Source organism: Miniopterus schreibersii, assembly GCF_964146895.1.
Source record: "Miniopterus schreibersii genome assembly, chromosome: 20".
NCBI lineage: Eukaryota > Metazoa > Chordata > Mammalia > Chiroptera > Miniopteridae > Miniopterus > Miniopterus schreibersii.
Window position 1 is genome coordinate 22,045,820 of NC_138122.1, and position 16,781 is coordinate 22,062,600.

General features: G+C 56.0%; 1 protein-coding gene across 2 annotated transcripts in view; it reads left to right on the top strand.

Moving 5' to 3' along the window:
• The first annotated feature begins 686 nt into the window (after positions 1-686).
• The window catches only part of TESC (tescalcin), a 29,685-nt gene continuing 13,590 nt past the window's right edge, over positions 687-16,781 (top strand). Inside the window, exons 1-2 of one of the 2 annotated variants that reach the window (XM_081123474.1) lie at positions 687-803; positions 15,333-15,402. In XM_081123474.1, the coding sequence (XP_080979600.1) occupies positions 800-803; positions 15,333-15,402 (74 nt within the window). In that variant the 5' untranslated portion in view covers positions 687-799. Of the gene's footprint in view, positions 804-3,162; positions 3,383-15,332; positions 15,403-16,781 lie in introns of those variants that run through there. The other variant, XM_081123473.1, reaches the window with a different exon arrangement.

Here is a 16,781-nt window from a genome sequence, read left to right on the forward strand (position 1 = left end):
TGCCCTTTGGCGATGGCCGTGCATGTCTCTTCCCTTCCAGCTTCTGGGACCCCTGAGGCCTGAGTTCCTGGCACTGAGCAGTGAGTGGGTGAGTGAACGAATGGATGAACACATGAGTAGGCACAACAGTCTACTGCAGTTGTCTCCCACAGCTTGTAGAGCAAAGTGTTCAACATTCAGCAGTGTTGCAGGCCCAAAGTGTTAAATTATCGGTAGCTTAAAACTGACCGATTTATACCAGGTGGGCGTGTTTATACCAGGAACTAAATCAGCAAATGCCACAAATCGGAGCTTCGCTCCCCGTTTTCAGAGCCTGTTTACCAGCATCCCATGGGGAGCTCTTACCATGCCAGGCACTGTTTTAGCACTTTACATATATGAATCCACATTTAACCCCCACAACCACCATTATTATTTCCTTTTTACAGATGGGGAAACTGAGGCCCAGGGAGGTGGTGTCACTCGCCCAAGTGTGGTTCAGTAGCCTTCCCTGACAGGAATGTGAGGGAGCCGAATGGGCACCGTCCTCACCGTCTCTGGGCTCAGCTGCCTGTCATGGCCCCACAGGTACCAGCCACGCTCATCACGGCCACGGTTTTTAATCAGCTCCTCCAGAAGAAGACATGCAGTTGCCTGGTGACTAAAGTGTGTCCCAACCCTCAGAAGGCCATGCTGTGAGCAGAAGGATAAAGGTCCCCACACGGGGTGCCCCTCATCCCGGGCTCCAGACAACAGATCCAATCAGCCCAGCCAGACCCCATGCAAAGCTCCAGGCCTCTTTCGTGACGCCAGCAGAGCCATGGGTAAGATTGAATTAGAGCCGTGACGTCCTGGCACAGCGCCGCGGGCTTTGTGTGGAGAGGGCCCTGCCGTGTGTGTGCATCGTTGCCAGAGAAGGGGCAGAGCCCAGGCAGAGGGTGGGTGCCTCCGCAGGGCCCCCCAAAACTCACGGAGACGTCTGTCCACTCAATATTTGCCTTTAGGGACCACAGTTGGGGACAATCATGGACTCTTCAAAGCTCAGCTTTAGGGATAACAGAGCCTCCAGGGGCCCTTGTTTACTCCCCTGCGTTGTCATCTCCTTTGTGTCAGTGTCCCCACTCCTCTAGGAGTCCCTTAGGAGTGGCTCCTGGACCCAGCCAGAGCCCTGAACACAGCAGGCCCTCCAAAAACGTGCAGTGAATAAATGAATGAAGGAAGGGAGGAAGGAGCCCACAGATTGTGCCCTGGCACCACACCTTCCTGCTGCCACAAGGAGTTCCCGATTTTATTCCCAAGCCCTGCCATCAGGAGTAAAATCCTCCTGGTCATCACACCCCAGCCTTCTCTTGGCTAAGGTGGCTTGTTTGGCAGCAGACCCAGGAGTGCGAATGGGGACCCTGGGAAGGCCTCAGGGAGGAAGCGATTGCCCCCGAGATCTGAAGAGGAAGCCCCGGCCATAGGAAGAGGGAGGGGAAGGGAGTTCCGGGCAGCAGGAGCAAGTGCAAGTGCTTGTCTGGGAGCTGACAGCGGCCAGTGGGCCTTGAGGTGAAGCTGACAATCTAGGCGGGGCGGTGGGATAAAGACCAGCTCCCTTCACCCCACGCACTGGGGGGTGGGGGAGGGGGCTCTGTGATCACCTGAAGGGCAGAGCGAAGCCATGCACCCCCTTCACTGTCCCTGAGCACCATCCCAGGGCCCTCATCCCCACCCACATGCAGTCTTTAGCTCCGGGAGTAACCCTGCCAAGGGCAGGAGATTCAGTCTTGAGGACGCCTTTTTCTAAATCCCCAGCAGAAAGCCCATCATTGAACCCTTGAATAATTTAATATAATAACATTCCAGGAATCGATATTTTAAGTCAGAATAAAATAGTTCCCAGCAGTCGTGGGTAATTCCCAAGGGGCCTGGGATCCCCTTTTCTGACCCCAAAGCCAGCCTGGGTTTCTAGATTCCTCCTGACCCCAAACGCAGTCCCCAGGTCAGCTTCCCAGTTCACTGAGACCAGCCGGTGTGCGACAGCCACCATTTCCCAGCTCGGCTAGGTCTCAGCACCACCCAAGGGTGCTTCTAAAATGTACATTCCAGGAGCTGCCTCCGCTGTCTGGATGCCAACAGGGAGTAATGGGCCGCTGGAGTTTCAACCAGGACCAGGTTGCCTCTGCTGCTCTGGAGGGTTCCAGGAGCTCCCTAGTGGCTCTGAAAGGCACCCCTGCCCCTAGAAAGGGTTGCAACCCTTGGCTGGGGCCTGTGGCCTAGCAGCTTTGTGCACCCCCACCCCAGTGCCCTGTGAAGCTGATGTAGGTGGGTCCCCCCAAATCTCTGTGAGCAGGGAAGGATCCTTGGCCCCACCCCAACACTATCGCAGAGCCTGGCACCCGGGACACTGAATACATGCCTATCACTGATGGCCCTGCCGGTCACCCAGCACCCTAGAGCCCTGAGCTGGGGAACGGGGAAGGAATCCTGGTCAGACAGGGGGCAGGACTAGCCCCCACCACCCAGAACCTGATCACTTGAAGCCATCCTAAGGCAGAACTTCTCCCATTGACTTGGGGACCAACCACAGCGTCGCATCTCTGGCAGTTTGTGGGAAATGCAGCCTCCTGGGCCTTACCTGAGTCAGGATGGGGGCTGGGCAGAGCTCGAGGCTCCTGAAGTTTGGACACTCCCCCTAATGCTGTGCGGCTGGGGCGGGCGGGTCGGCACGCGGGCGGGTCCGCTTCCCTGGGTGCCGGGAGCGGGGAGGAGCTTTCGTGGAACGAGCCCGGCGCCCGGCGCCCGGCGCCTTCAAGGTGATGACTGTCGCTGGGTCCTGGGCTGCTGCTCCGCGGAGCTGATTAGTGCTCGCAGTTCTCCTTCGCCGGGCGGGGCGGGTTCCCTCTCCCGAGGTCTGGGAGGGCGTGGGGTGGTACCGGGGGGGGGGGGGAACCTCCCGGGGATCCGATCCCTCTTCTGCTCACGCCCAGCTCTGCCCGCACCGGCTTCTCTCCAGCGCCCCCGGGGCGCGCAAGGGGCCGCTGCGCCGACGGAAGAGCCTTGGAGGTGGGCGCCCGGGTCCCGCGCCCCGCCGTTCACGTCCCGGGGGCGGCGCGCACCCCGCGCCCCGCGCCCCGCGCCCCGCGCCCCGCTCCCCGCAGTGCGCGAAGCCGGCGCGCGCTAGGACCGCGGCGCTCCGCCCTCCGCCGCTATAAGAGGCCGCGCTCGGGGCCCCACGCGGAACCCGCGGCTCAGACCGGCCCCGGCGCGTCCGGACTCCCGCGGCACCCGAGGCCGGACCGGCCGCTGCGCAATCGACGCCAGACGAGGGACGCGCGCCCGGGGGGGGCCCCCGCCGCGGGCACCATGGGCGCTGCCCACTCCGCGTCCGAGGAGGTGCGGGAGCTCGTGGGCAAGACGGGCTGTGAGTATCTCGGCGGGGCACGGGCGCGGGGACGCGGGCGGGGACGGCGAGCGCGGGGAAGCGCAGCCCGCGCCGTCCGCCTGGCTTCGTGCCGCTGGCTGTGTGACCTTGGGCGAGTAGCTGGCCCTCTCTGCGCCTCGGTCTCCCCCACCTGCAAATGGGTCCCTGCCGGCCCCTGTGCCGGCTGCGGGGAGGGGCCCCGAGGCGATGCCGAGGAAGTGCCCGGGCCACTCACCCTGACCGCTCTCGAAGTTGGCCGGTCACCCCGGGGCGCGGGGCCTGCGGACCCGGGAGGGAGCAGGGCCGGGGCTCCCCGGGCGCGGGGCGGGCGCCGGTGCCGGGTGAGCGAGCGCCCGGCTACGCCCCGCGGTCGCGCGCCCCGCACCAGAAAGTCGCCTGGATTCGCGTTGCGCAGGCGGCCGGAAAGTTTTGAAGTCGGCGGCGGCCGGGTGGGCGCGGGGCTCTGGCTTCGTCCCATCTGTGAAATGGGCTCAGGGGGGCGCACCTCCCGGGGCAGCGGCCGCGGAGCACTTCGCGGGAGCCCGGCGACCTTCCTGGAGCTGGCGGCACCCCCAGGCCCGCAGAGGAGGGCCGACCGCGCGCCCCAGGTCACCGCAGGGACTGTCCGCCCAAGTCCAGCCGGGCCAGACACTTGACCGTGACCCCTGACCTTCGCGGGGCCGAGTTCAGCCACGGGCTCTGAAGAGGGGTGTGGACCTTAGGCCAGGGAGGCCCGGGGCGAGCGGGCAGATTGGTTTTGGAGATGGACAGAGTGGGTGGGAACCCTGCCAGCGCCGCTTCCTTCCTGGCCGTGTGACCTTGGACTAGTCATTTTACCTCTCTTGAGTCTTGGCTTCCTTCCCTTTGGGTGGTATTTTCTGCTGGTACCTGGTAGATGCTCAAGAAGTGGGAGCTGCAGATGTTGTTTCTAAGTGGGGGCTGGCTCCTGGCACCCGATTTGAGTTGAGTGCAGACAACCAGTGTCTGTAGTCAGTCACGGGAGGAAACCAGCCGTGTGCGCGAGGGCTGAGAGACGACCCCTCCTGACCCCCAGTCTGAACACCCCTTTCCAGGATAATTGGATGGAAATTACAGAAACCCCTTGACGACTGGAGTGAGTGCGCATGCACCCACGCCCACACACACATGCATATGTATGTATCTCCTGTGTGCAGATACAGAACCGTCAGCAACTGGAGGAAAGAGCGGTGTGGTACAATATATATATATAATATGGAACCCCCTTTTTTATTTTAAAAAAAGGGGGGACTAAGTATATATTTGCATTGCTTTATTAACATCAAGGACTTTGGAAGGACCTACAGGCAGTAAGAATAATGAATATTTATGAGGGACTGGGCGGAACGGATAAAGGGGGAGTGAGCTTTTCACTGTAAACTTTGTTACATTTCCATTTTGAACCACCTGTGGGTATTTTACTTCTTCAAAATGTTTTCTAAAGCCCAGTTCCATCCCCAGGCTCAGGAGCGAGAGGAGGTAGGATTCCCCGCGCCCTTTCTTGGGTTTCCCCTGTTTTTATTATTTCTCGAGTGCCCTCTTATTGCCTCGTATACTGTCTTGTATCTGGACTGGTGGAAGTGGGGGTTCTTTGTACCTGGGAGCTCCCCCAGACGGGTGGGCTGGCCACCGGTGGCCCCCACCTCTCAGGCAGCCCCCACTGCAGGCAAGCGGGCAGTCTGGGGGAATTCCAGCCGGTTGTGGGTTTGACAGGCGCTGGAGCCGCAGAGCATGCTGGGAATCTTGTCAGTTTCCTGGGTCCCCTCTTGGTGGGGGGAGGAGGTGACAGATGCTGAGTGTTCCCGCTCTGTAGCTCTCCTAGGTGTCCCTTCTTGCTGGCCCGAGGGGTAAAGCAACTGGGGCTCAGAGGGGTAAAGCAACTTGCCTGCAGTCCCACAGCTTACAAGTGGAGGAGTAGGGGGTGTCACAGGATCCTCAAGTCCACTGTCCTGCCACCACTCTGCTCTCACTGTGTTTAGTTGCGTCTCAGATTTCTAGGAACCCAGAAGGGGTAGGAAAAGCCTGCCCATATGTTTTCCCCACCTCCAGACCTTTGCACAGTAAAACGAAGCACGCTTTCGGTATTTGCACACGGGAATGCCTCGGTAACCACCCCCCAGGTGAAGCTTGCAAACATTTCCTCTCAGCCCTGCCTCTTCATGAAGCTCAGGCTCTGTACCGTTCAGGGCTCAGCTGAGCTGCTGCTCCCTTCCAGAAGCATCCCTGGCTACCTTCTCTCCATCCAACTTTTGTGGGTGAAATGCCCGTCCCCGGGCCCCCACACCCCTTACATTCCCCCCCCCCATAACAGCCTGTTATCAGTGTTGGTTTTGTCATCTGTTGCCCTCTTGAAACTTGGAGTTTCCTGCAATGGGGACGACTGTGTCTTCTCGCAGTGCGTGGTCCTCACTGAGAACACAAGAGGTTCACGTGAAGGGGGTGACCACCCCGGGGACTTGTTAACCAAAGGAGTATTGCCCAGAAGCATGTGTCCAGTAGAAAATCTAGTCCCTCTGCCTCCTGCCACCCCCCACCAGCTGGCCTTGGCCACACTGGCCCTCCCCATCCCGTTGGCTTCAGCACAGAACCAACATCACCAAAAATGGGTGTGAACCCCAACTCGCCCGCGCAGGGCATCCTCGGGGCTGCACGCCCACCTCCCTTTGCCTGGTGGAGTCTCCTTGATGGATCTGAAGCGCAGCCGTCACTTCTGAGCCAAGAGTGCTGATTAGCTAGATTGTTAAAACTCATTAAAAACGCCAGTGAAGGCACCCTGGGTGTGCGCTGAGTGGTCAGCTGGCCTTTCCCATCAAGCCTGGAAATGTCCCGAGGTGTGAAATGGTCCCTGGGCAGGAAGAGAGGCTCCTTAGGAATCACTCACCCAAGGCCGTTCCCCTTCGCCACCTCGAGCTGGCCTGGAGGTAGCCCCACTTCCTGTCCCCCCCAATCCGCGCCTGCTCCTGGGCTTAAAAAGGAAATAATAAGAGGAGGCTTCTGGGAAAGGTGAAGGGGCTATTTTTTCCTTCAGGCTCCAAAACAGCTCCACAGGCAAGTCTGTGTAGACGCCAAGAAGCTGCCAGAAAGAAAGAAAAACAATCTTCCAGATCTCGAGTTCAGACCTCATCACGGTGACAGCTAATGTTTACCCAGAGCTTGTCATCTGCCAAGTGCTGGGCCGAGCCGTGTGGTTTATCTGTATTCGCGCACGGACCCTCCCAGCAACACCGCAGGTCCCATTCGACAGATGAGGAAGCCGAGGCTCGAGAGATGATGGGATCGCCTAAGGCCACAGGCCACTGAGTAGAGTCAGGGCTGTTTCCGGTCTAAGTCCCAGACCTGGACGTTTGGGGAGGAAACCGGAGATGTGGTGGCCTGGCGGGCTGGTGGGGGCTCAGTTTTCCACTGGATTCTTGCCACTGGCTTAGAAAGTCTCCAAGTGGGCCTGGACCACGGCCTCGTGCCGTTCACCATGTGCAGTGTCCCCACTGTGCTCCAGACACTGGACACCCTGGTGGACCAGATGCCTCCCCTCCCTCCAGATGCTCAGGGCTCCAGGGCTAAGGACAGGTTGACTGGTGCCACTTCCTGTTGTCCCCAAGGCCAGCAAAACCCACCCAGCTCCCTGTCCGTCTCCTCTGGAGCGGACAGCGGGGTTTAACTTGGGATCCTCGGGGGGGGGGTCTCTACACCCCATGAACTAGGCTGCAGGACTGTGTTGTGCGGCTCGGGGGAGGAGGGGCGTAGACCCCCCAGCACTCAGCAGGCTTTCAAACAGTGAAGATGTAATCCATTGCATATAAATCATACCTCAATGAGAAAATAATAAAAGCACTTAATTATTATTATTTTTAGAAAAACTGTGGCTCCCCGGCAGGGAGGAATAGGCATATCTGTGACACCTGGGGTGGCCCAGTCCCCACAGGCTGAGCTCTCAGGGCAGGTCCCCGGGAGGCAAATGGTCTGGTGTCCTGGGCACAGTGGTCAAGACAGTGGGAGGGAGGCCCGAGTGGCCCAGCCCTTGGGAACCCCCTCCACGTTGGCAAGGTGGGGGTGCCCGGACCTCCCCTGCCCACCTCCCTAAGTGCTCACTGTGGAAACGGGTAGGCTGGTTTGGGAAGCTTCCCAAAGGGCTAGGTAGCAAGTGAATTTAATTTCTGGGGAAGCCCCCCCTGCTCTGGTCCATGCTAATGTTTTTATTCTGTTCAGCTCGGCCCTGTCATCTCCTCATTAGCAGTAGCCGTGGAGCCTGGCCTGGGGGACGGTGTCCCTCGGGTCTGCCCTGGGCTGTCTTGCTGAGATGCCTGGTCAAGGCCATCGCCCTCTCTGAACCACCATTTCCACCCTGTTGAAAATGAGGTGGAGCCCTGGCCAGTTTGGCTCAGTGGTTAGAGTGTTGGCCTGCAGACTGAAGGGTCCCGGGTTCGATTCAGACGAAGGGCATACACCTCGGTTGCAGGCTCGATCCCCGGCCCTGGTTAAGGCACGTGTGGGAGGCAACCAATCGATGTGTCTCTCTCACATCGATGTCTATCTGTCTGTCTGTCTCTCCCACTCTCTCTGAATAAGCAATGGGAAAAATATCCTCGGGTGGAAATTGAAACAAAAAGAGAGAGTGCAGTGGCTGAGCAGATGGTCTGTGGTCCCTTCAGCCAGCTGTAAGTCAGCTGCTTGCTCTTGGGCAATTCATGTCAATCGTCTTCCTTCTGGTCCTCATGAGAGCCCAAGGAGGGCAGGGCTACTATTATTGCCAGTTTACAAATGAGGCAGCTGAGGCTCAGACACACAAAGTGACTGCTCAAGGTTGCTTAGAGGCTGAGTGTAGAACCCAAATTCAAAACCAGGCCTCTTTTTCAAGTTCACGGTGAAACTGCCTCTTCCCCGGGACATACACCCCACCTGATGTATATAGACTGAGACTCTGAGTCTGCAGGCCTGTGAATCTGCGAGCAGCCTCACTGCCGCCCCATGACTTCATTAATAGTGTCCCCCGTGCTTGTTTACTGAGTTGGCAAGGGGAGAACTGGACCTCGAGGCAGAAAGGATTGGTTCTGGGTGATGTGGAATGTTCTAGGATTGTGGGCCACCCCTGGGGAGGGCGAGGCTCAGTGGTGGGCAGTGCCAGGGGAGTGAGGGGCCCTGGGAGGAAGAGACTGGAATCTGCCACCTTGCCCATTTAGTGGTGTCTTACTGCGTGGCTGTGTTTTCTCAGCGTGGAAGCAATTGGCAACCCACATCAAGACTTCCCAGCTCCACAGATTAATAGTAATTAGATCCCTTATGCATCCTTCCTCCTTGCCTTTCCCACCCCCACGCTGGCAGGATATTTATTTGTGAGTTAATGGTCCCCAGAATGCAGCACAAATGTAATCAACGCTCAGATACACCATACGGCCCAGTCATACAGACAGAATGCCTCGGGTGTCGATAAGATGCTTTTACGTCTGCAAAGCACTTCATTATCTATTATCTCAAGCTTGGGGAACGAGGCGTTTTCAGCTCAGAAGTGCCCTCTGCTCTGAAAAGATAAGGCAGGACCTCCTCCTGCCCATGCTGGTGGCACTGAGCAAGGTGACAGGGAGGAGCCCGGCACCCTGGTTCGGCCAGCCATCCTGTCTCCTGCTCTAATTTTATTATTAATTCATAAAGCGAGAAGGTCGAGTGGGTGATTTCCGCTGGTGGCAGCCACGTTCAACAGTAGGACAAAAAGACCCTTTGTTGTCCCAGCGGTGTGACCTTTGGGGACTGGCAGGCTGTCAGAGGTGGGTCTTCCGTTCTGGGCATAGCTCCCTGGGAGATGAGAAAGAGCAGTAAGGTCTCAAGGCTGAAGTACCTCTGGGAGAGAGGACAGGTGGCCAAGCAGGAGACATCAGCACCGGTGGCTGAGTCTTAGACAGCAGTGGAAAGAGGAGGTGGCGACAGTGAATGACTTCGCTGTGCACTGAGGTTGGAAGGGTGTTCCCCTCCCTCTTCTGGCACCCATGCCAGGGTTCCAGTGATCAAAGAACCCCTTGTGAGTGCCCAGCACAGGCCTCGCCCACCTGGTAATTCTAAGGAGTTCCTCTGTCTTGTCCTCACCTGCATCCCTGAGACCTCAGCCAGAGTCCCACTGGGGGCACACCTCGGCCTCCCACCACCTTGGCCTTGACCAGCAGATAGATGTGGATTTGATTCATGGTGCTGCCTTTCACTGTCTAGACAAGTAACTTTGCCTCCCCGTCTCAGTTTCCTCATCTGTAAAATGGGAATGTGTCCCAGGGCTCTTGTTAGAATGAAATGAGAGTGAGTCAAGCTTTTGACACGTTGTAAGTTTTCGATAGTGGTTGGTAGGTTCTAATCATTTTGATTATAAACCTTTCGGAAGCTGGCAACATTTCTCCTTTTTAAGGACATTATTAACTTCCTTCAGTAATTCCATTTTTGACATGTCTGCCATCTTTGACATGCCTGAAATTAATCATGATCTTGCCCTTGTGCTGATGATCAGGGACCTTAACATGCTTTAATTTGTATCACTCTGTAGTATATTTTATTTTTAAAACCTATGTATTGGTTTTATTGTTTTGTGCAGACCCTATTAATTATTGCAACCATTCTTCCATATAGATTTCGTTTTCTCCTTGTGTAGTATACCTTTCCATAGATTTTTTTTTTTCCATGAGTCTCTGTGCGTGGTCAGTTTTGTCTGAGATCATTTGGCTGGGTATAAAATTCAAGGTTGTTGCATATTTTCTTTCAGCACTTTATGGTCTCTTGTAGTTGAAAAATTAGCTCTTTTGTCTAATTGATATTTCTTTGTAGAAATCTTTTTTTTTTTTTTAACCTGTTTTAAATTTTTGTTGTTTTTAATTACACTGTGTCTTAGGTGTGGATTTATTTTATTTATCCTGCCTGGGAATGCTTTATGCTGTTTCATTCTGAAGACAACTCATGTCTTCCATCATGAAAATATTATCTCTCTCCTTTCTCTTTATTTATCTTCTTCCTCAATAATTCTTATAAGAAATTTGTAGGACCGTGTCATTCTGTCCTGAATGTTTACCTTTCTTTTATATATATTTTTTATTGCTCTGTGCTGTATTCTGGGTCAGTTCCTTAGATCTGTCTTCCAGTCCACTAATTCTCTCTTTAGCTATTACAACTTTGCTGCCTTAACCTGACTATTAAGTTTTTTAATGCCAATGACTTTCTAAAAACCTTGTATAAGTTCTATATGATTTTCAAATTCACTACTTTGGTCATAGGATACTGCTATTTTTCTTTCTGTGTGTGTGTGTAATAACTTGCAATAACTTAAAGCTTACTACATAGTCTCTTCTGTTTCACTTACTTGGGGTGCCGATCCTTTTGTTCATTGTGTCTGCTGATTCTCCCATATGATGGTTCATTTGCTTGTGTGGTTTGGTTTTTTATTATGAGCTCATCTTTGACTGTGCTGTCTCCCTCTGGCTTCCACGCCTTTCCAGAACTATCTTCAGCTCCAGATTTATGCTGAGTCCAAACCAGCGGAGATGAGCTTACCCAAAGTACCTCCCCTGTGAGAATCCCGTGTACCCTGGGTTATAGCAGTGCCTCACACAGTGCTTTGCTTTTATTGAGCTAGGTACCTTGGTGCTTTCACTGGACTGGAAACACTTTTTACTTTAATTCTCAGTTTGGCTCTCCTGCACCACAAATGTTTGGATTTTTCACCCGTGCATGGCACAGGCTGAGTTTTGACTCATCATGGAGGCCTAGCCCCCTGCTCTGTACCCTGCCACCTCCTCAGCAGATTCAGCTTGCTTGCTGACTCTTTGGGCCAGTGGGAATATTTTTTCTGTCCCACCTTACATGGACAAACAGCCTTTTGTGCTTCAGCTTTTGATGGGAATCTCACTCCTAGCTCATGCCGACCCAAGGCCACTTCTGTCAATCAGTGGGCTAGAAGCCCCCCACCCTTGGCTGTTAGAGCCTATAACCACTGTGATACCCCAGGACCACCTCAGCAGTATCTGGAACTCTCTCCCTGCTGGGTCTGAGTTCCCTCCTCACTTTTGGCACCTGGGGGTTTCCCATTCTTTCCAACTTAGTGGTGTATTTAATTATTTTTTTTCTTATTTTATCCAGTGTTTCATGTGTTTGTAGTGGAATGAAGAGTCTATTAGCAGGAACTGAAGTTCTTTATCCAAATGTCCTTTCATAAGAAGCACTCATACTTTTCATAAGCTCATCTCCACTTGGTGTGGCCTCAGCATAAATCTGGAGCTGAAGATAGTTGTGGAAGGATGTGAAAACCAATTCCTTAGTTGCTCTGAAAGACGCCCACTCTCTATATCTCGGCTGATTCTCTGTTGCTTCCCCCTCACACTTTCTCATCTTTAGTCTTTTTATTAAAATGGAGACCTCTTTGTTCCTTTAATGACATAAATGATATGTCTTCATTATTCCAGTCATGTCTCCCTCCGTTTTGGCATACAGCGTAGTAAACGGTTATGAGAAAAGACTCTGGAGTCACAGACCTAGGTTTGAAGCCCCCGTTCTGTCCTCCGTGGCTGTGTGACCTTCAGCAGGCGACTTAACCTCTCAGAGACTCGGTTTTCTCGTCTGTAAAATGGGTGTGGTACCCACCCTAGGCCGCAGGCACTATTCTGAAGACCAAGGAAGACAGTGCCTGCCAAGCGCTCGGCCTAGTTCCTGCCTCTGAGTAAACACTAACACACGGCGAAGTTACTGCTCTGCGAGGCAAATGGCAAAGAACAGAGCAGAGCCGCAGGGAGCTGCCGGAGATGTGAGTGCGGGAGGCACGCGCGCCCACTCTCACAGCTTCCCAAGCTGTCTCACGGCTCATGAGAAGAGACTGTTTTCCTAAGTCACGTCACTTCTCTCCGTCCCAGCTTCCCCTCCAGCCCCAAGAATGAGAGGGTCCCCTCTGTCTAGAAAAAAACACACAGAGATCCCAAACCCAGCAGCCCCTGAGATGAAAACAGACGTGGCCACCACACTGGCATGGGCCCGGGGCGGCCCACGCCAGGACTCCCTGGGCTTTCGCACGTCCAGCGCGGGGTCAAAGCCAGCAGCTAACCTTCTGGCCGCTGCTTCTGCTTCGGAGAGTAGAGCCGGGTTCGATGACCCCCTCTCAAGGCCAAGTGCACCCGGGTGCAGCTTCAGTGTATCTTAGAGCCACGCAGCGAGGCGTGGGCTGTGCTGTGTACGCGCTGGCACGTGGCTTCCCAGGGGAGGCAGGCGAAGGAGCGGAGCCGGGCAGCCGCACCGCGAAGCCCCGTGTGAGAGCCAGGCGTGGGAGGGCGGGCCCCTTCCCGGCTGTGCAGCCCCAGGATTAGTCATTGCCTTGGCTGCAGCCCCAGGTGGCACACAACAAGTTGCCTCCCCCCCCCCCCCCAGCCTGGGACCAGCCGAAGCGCCAGCGCAGGTCCCAGGGGACTATTGCCGTAGACGCATAATAACCACTCTCGTGGCAACTCCGGCGTCTCACGCTCCCCCCTCCAGGTCCAGCGCCAAGTGCGCCTGCGATTTACTTTCAAATTGGGGCAAAATTTATGTAACCAACTGTAGCATCGTAGCCATTTCAAAGCGTAGAAGCCGATGGCATTAAGTGGCTCCGCAGTGTTGTGCCAGCATCTCCAGTGTTCCCAGGGCATCTTCGTCACCCCAAAGAGAAACTTGGTGCCGTGAGCGGTCACTCTGGTCCCCAGGGCCGCAGCCCCTGGCAGCCACCGATCCGCCCTCTGGCCCTGTGGGTCTGCCTGTCCTGGGCACTGGACACTCGCGGAAGCCTGGACAGTGGCCTTGGCGCCTGGCCCGTCCCGCACGTTTCCAGGTGCGTGCACGTTGTGGCGTGGGTCGTGCCTGCGCGTGTGTGTGTGTGTGTGTGGTGGCATCGCTGCGTGGCGAGGAGGGACCGCATTTTGCCAGCTGAGGGGCGTCTGGGAGCTCCCTCCTTTCGGCGCCTGTGGTGGGTTTTCCGCGGGAGCAGCTCGGGAGGGCGGTGCTGCTGTTATCTCGGCTCACAGGGGAGGCGACGGCCCCAGGGGGACATCCGAGTAGGACGTGAAGCTGGGCCTGGGACGGCAGCTCGGGCACGGGCGTGAGCTCACCTTTCTGCCTGGCCTGCCTCACCTCTGTATTCCGGGACTTCGGCCCTTACCTGGGTGCAGCCCTGGCCAGTCTGTCGGGACACTTGCAGCAGGAGAGCTTTGGGGACCCTGAAAGCCACCGAGACCTTCCCAGTGATGCTACTTAGAGTCCCGGGGCCCGCATTCAGGCTGGCGCTGCTGGGGGAGGCAGGGTGGCACCTGGGCACCCCTGGAGAGAGAAAGAGCAAGCTCTCAGCCGCCCTCGCTCCTCCCAACTGTGTCTTGATTCCCCCTCCACCCCCCCACTCCCACCTCCAGCCCTTTCCCCCGCTCCCACCCCGGCACCTGGCCTGCTGCACCTGCCCTAGTGGCCCTGGGTTCCAGCCCCATCGTTTGCATCCACCCTCCATTCTGTCACCAGGCACATGGGACCTTGTTCCCTGACTTAGCCTGTGTGTATTTTACACTCCGGCACATCTCAGCTTGGACTCGCCACCTTTCAGAGGCTTGGTGGCCATGTGTGGCTAGCGGCTCCCTGTTGGGGGTGCAGGTATATAACTTCTCTGTTTACGCTTTAGATACAAAGTGATGTCACCCCCCCCCACATACACACGCACACCAAAGATTGAGCCGATTACACATCCCCCAGCCTCCTGGAAGGGTGTGCATTTCCCCCAGGTTGAAATCTAGAAACAAAATAAGGCAGTTGAGATGCCAGGCACCAAAGCAGCAGTGTCGCTGTCGCTTGTCCCCATGGCAACTGTGACCTCATGAGGGCCTGGAGAAAGGGCTGAGGGAGAAGCAGGGAAGCTGGAAAAGTTTCCTTCCCAGGGACCCTCGAGGGCAACAACAGACAGGGCCTTTCACGTCCTGGGGGTGTGACTCGGGCTCATGCGTCTCGGGTTCCCCTGGGCCAGACCCTGTGGAGGTGCAGGGTCAGCCCAGGCAGCCAGAGCTGAGCATGTGTGGAGCTCAGCGAAGGGCCAGGCTCTTGGTTCCGGGAATTTGGGTGCTGAAAAGAGGGGACCAGAGGTGGGAGGTTGTCACCTGTGAGTGTGTGTGCATTTGAGAAGCAATTAGCGGGAAACCCTTCACGAGAGAAACCCGGTCTGTGGAGATTTCTGGTGTGTACAGCTCTTCCTATCTGTGCCACCTCGGGCAAGTCTCAGTGTTCCCATCTCTAGAATGGGGTCGTACTGTCCCTACCTGATAGGATTGACCAGAGGGTTATGTAAGTCAACACTTATCAAGGGTAGAGCCGAGCCCAAGGAGATGTAGCAAAAAAATATTACTAAGCCTGGCCGGTGTGGCTCAGCGACTGAGCATCGACCTGGGATCCAGGAGATGGCGGTTCGATTCCCAGTCAGGGCGCATGCCCGGGTCGCGGGCTCGATCCCCAGTCCGGGGCGTGCAGGAGGCAGCCGATCAATGACTCTCATCATTGATGTTTCTGTCTCTCTCTCCCTCCCCCTTCCCCTCTCTGAAATCAATAAAGATATATTTTTAAAAAGATTACTAAGAGCAGCGTCAAGAGTCTACTGTCTGTGTTCTCTTCATACGTGACTGCACAAAGCCCCTCTCTCGGCTGGGAAAGAGCCGACTTCAGGAGCGGGAGAGGACCTGATCTCTGCGGGGGGGAAAAATCCTGGGTCGCCACTGCCCTGCCCCGGGAGCAGCTGGTCGGCAACCGCTGGACTGTTGCTCAGGCGTCAGGACGAAGGACCCCACCGCCCCGCGGCCAGGACGGGCGAGCGGGAAGCGCCTGGAAGGAGGGAGGGGGCCTCGGCCTGCCCCGGACCCTCCCAGTCCGGCGGCCGGTGGCGTCCGTCCCTCTCATTTTCCTCCCTTCTCTCCCTCCCCAGTCTCATCAGACCAGATCGAGCAGCTCCACCGGAGGTTTAAGCAGCTGAGCGGGGACCAGCCCACCATTCGGTAAGAGGAGTCGGGATTTGAACCCAGTGCCGAGATCTTGCTGTAAGGAAGCTGTGACTCGGGTGCGACTTCTGAGGCCCTCGGTCTCCCTGCTCTGCCCCCTGGGGCCATAATGTCCTGGGGTGGAGGGCGCGGTTCCCACCACAGCCCCTGCTCCACGTCTCACCGTCAGTTGCACGCTCACGGCCCCGCCAGCCTGCAGGAAGGAGGTGGACTGACCACAGCGTCTGACGCAAACAGGCCGCAGGAAGGGCCTCCTCGCAGACGCTGAGAACGGCTTTGCCCAATCCCAGCCCCCCACCCTCCGGGGCCCAGGGAAGAGAAGGGGGACAGGGCAGCTTTTCGGTTCCCTGGGCTTCCCTGTCTTCCCAGGGCAGGAGGGGTGAGGAACTAGCTGTGGGCTGCGAGCTGGTCTCAGCACTGTTCCCACTCTGCCAAGGGTCTCCTGAGTGACCTCAGGCCGGGCCTTCAACCTCTCTGATCCCTGGCATGTCCAGGGGGCCGTGCAGAGGGCCCTGGGTTGTGCTGGGGTTTCAGAGCCGGGAAAGGATTTGTTTCTTCAGTGTTTGGAAAACCTGTTGGTGAAAGCTGGCCAGGTCGTGGGGACAGTTGCCCCGTGCCAAAGGCGTTGACTGGGGATCCCTGAGCGTGGCCTCCAGCACCCCAGTCTGTGAGGGGCGTGGGAAGCAGTTCCCTTGCCCCCTTTCACACGGGATATTTGAAAACCTCGAGTGCAAGAGGTCCCTTAAAAGTGACCATTCAAACCTGCAGGCTTTGTACATAGACAGGTAAGATTTGCAAGTTGCATTTTAAAGCTTAACGGAGAACTGGGCTTTGGAATTTGTGACTTTAGTAAATTAAATATAGGTTAAAAAAAATCAAATGTGCTAAAACTGCCAAAATTGACTTTAATTTTAACCCACTGTTTCCTGTCTGTGCTCGGTGGGGTAACTTTCTAGAAATCATGTAAGGACATCCGGGGTGGGGGGTGTTACCCTGAGGCCTTTAAAGCCAGGGCGTCAGGGCCCCATTCTGAGCTCCTTGCAAAGCTTAGCACCTAATTTTTTAAAAATTCATGTTTCATTCTTTTTCTTTGAGGGCCCCCAAAATTATATGTTTCAGGCCTCCCCAAATCTGAATGTACCCTGGCCACAAAACACTGAGTTCTGAGGCCTCCTGGCGGGTGCTTGAGTAGAAAAGGGTCATCTGACGCGTTTATTGAGCACTTACTATGCAGAGTCTCCTCTCCTGTCTTCACAAGCTTTTCTCCTGGCAGGGAAGGCCCTCCATAAGTAAACCCACCGAAAGACTAGCTGTGGGCCGTGAAGACAATGCAGTGATGGCCTTTCTCATGTTTTCTTTCTGTCGTTGGGCCCTTT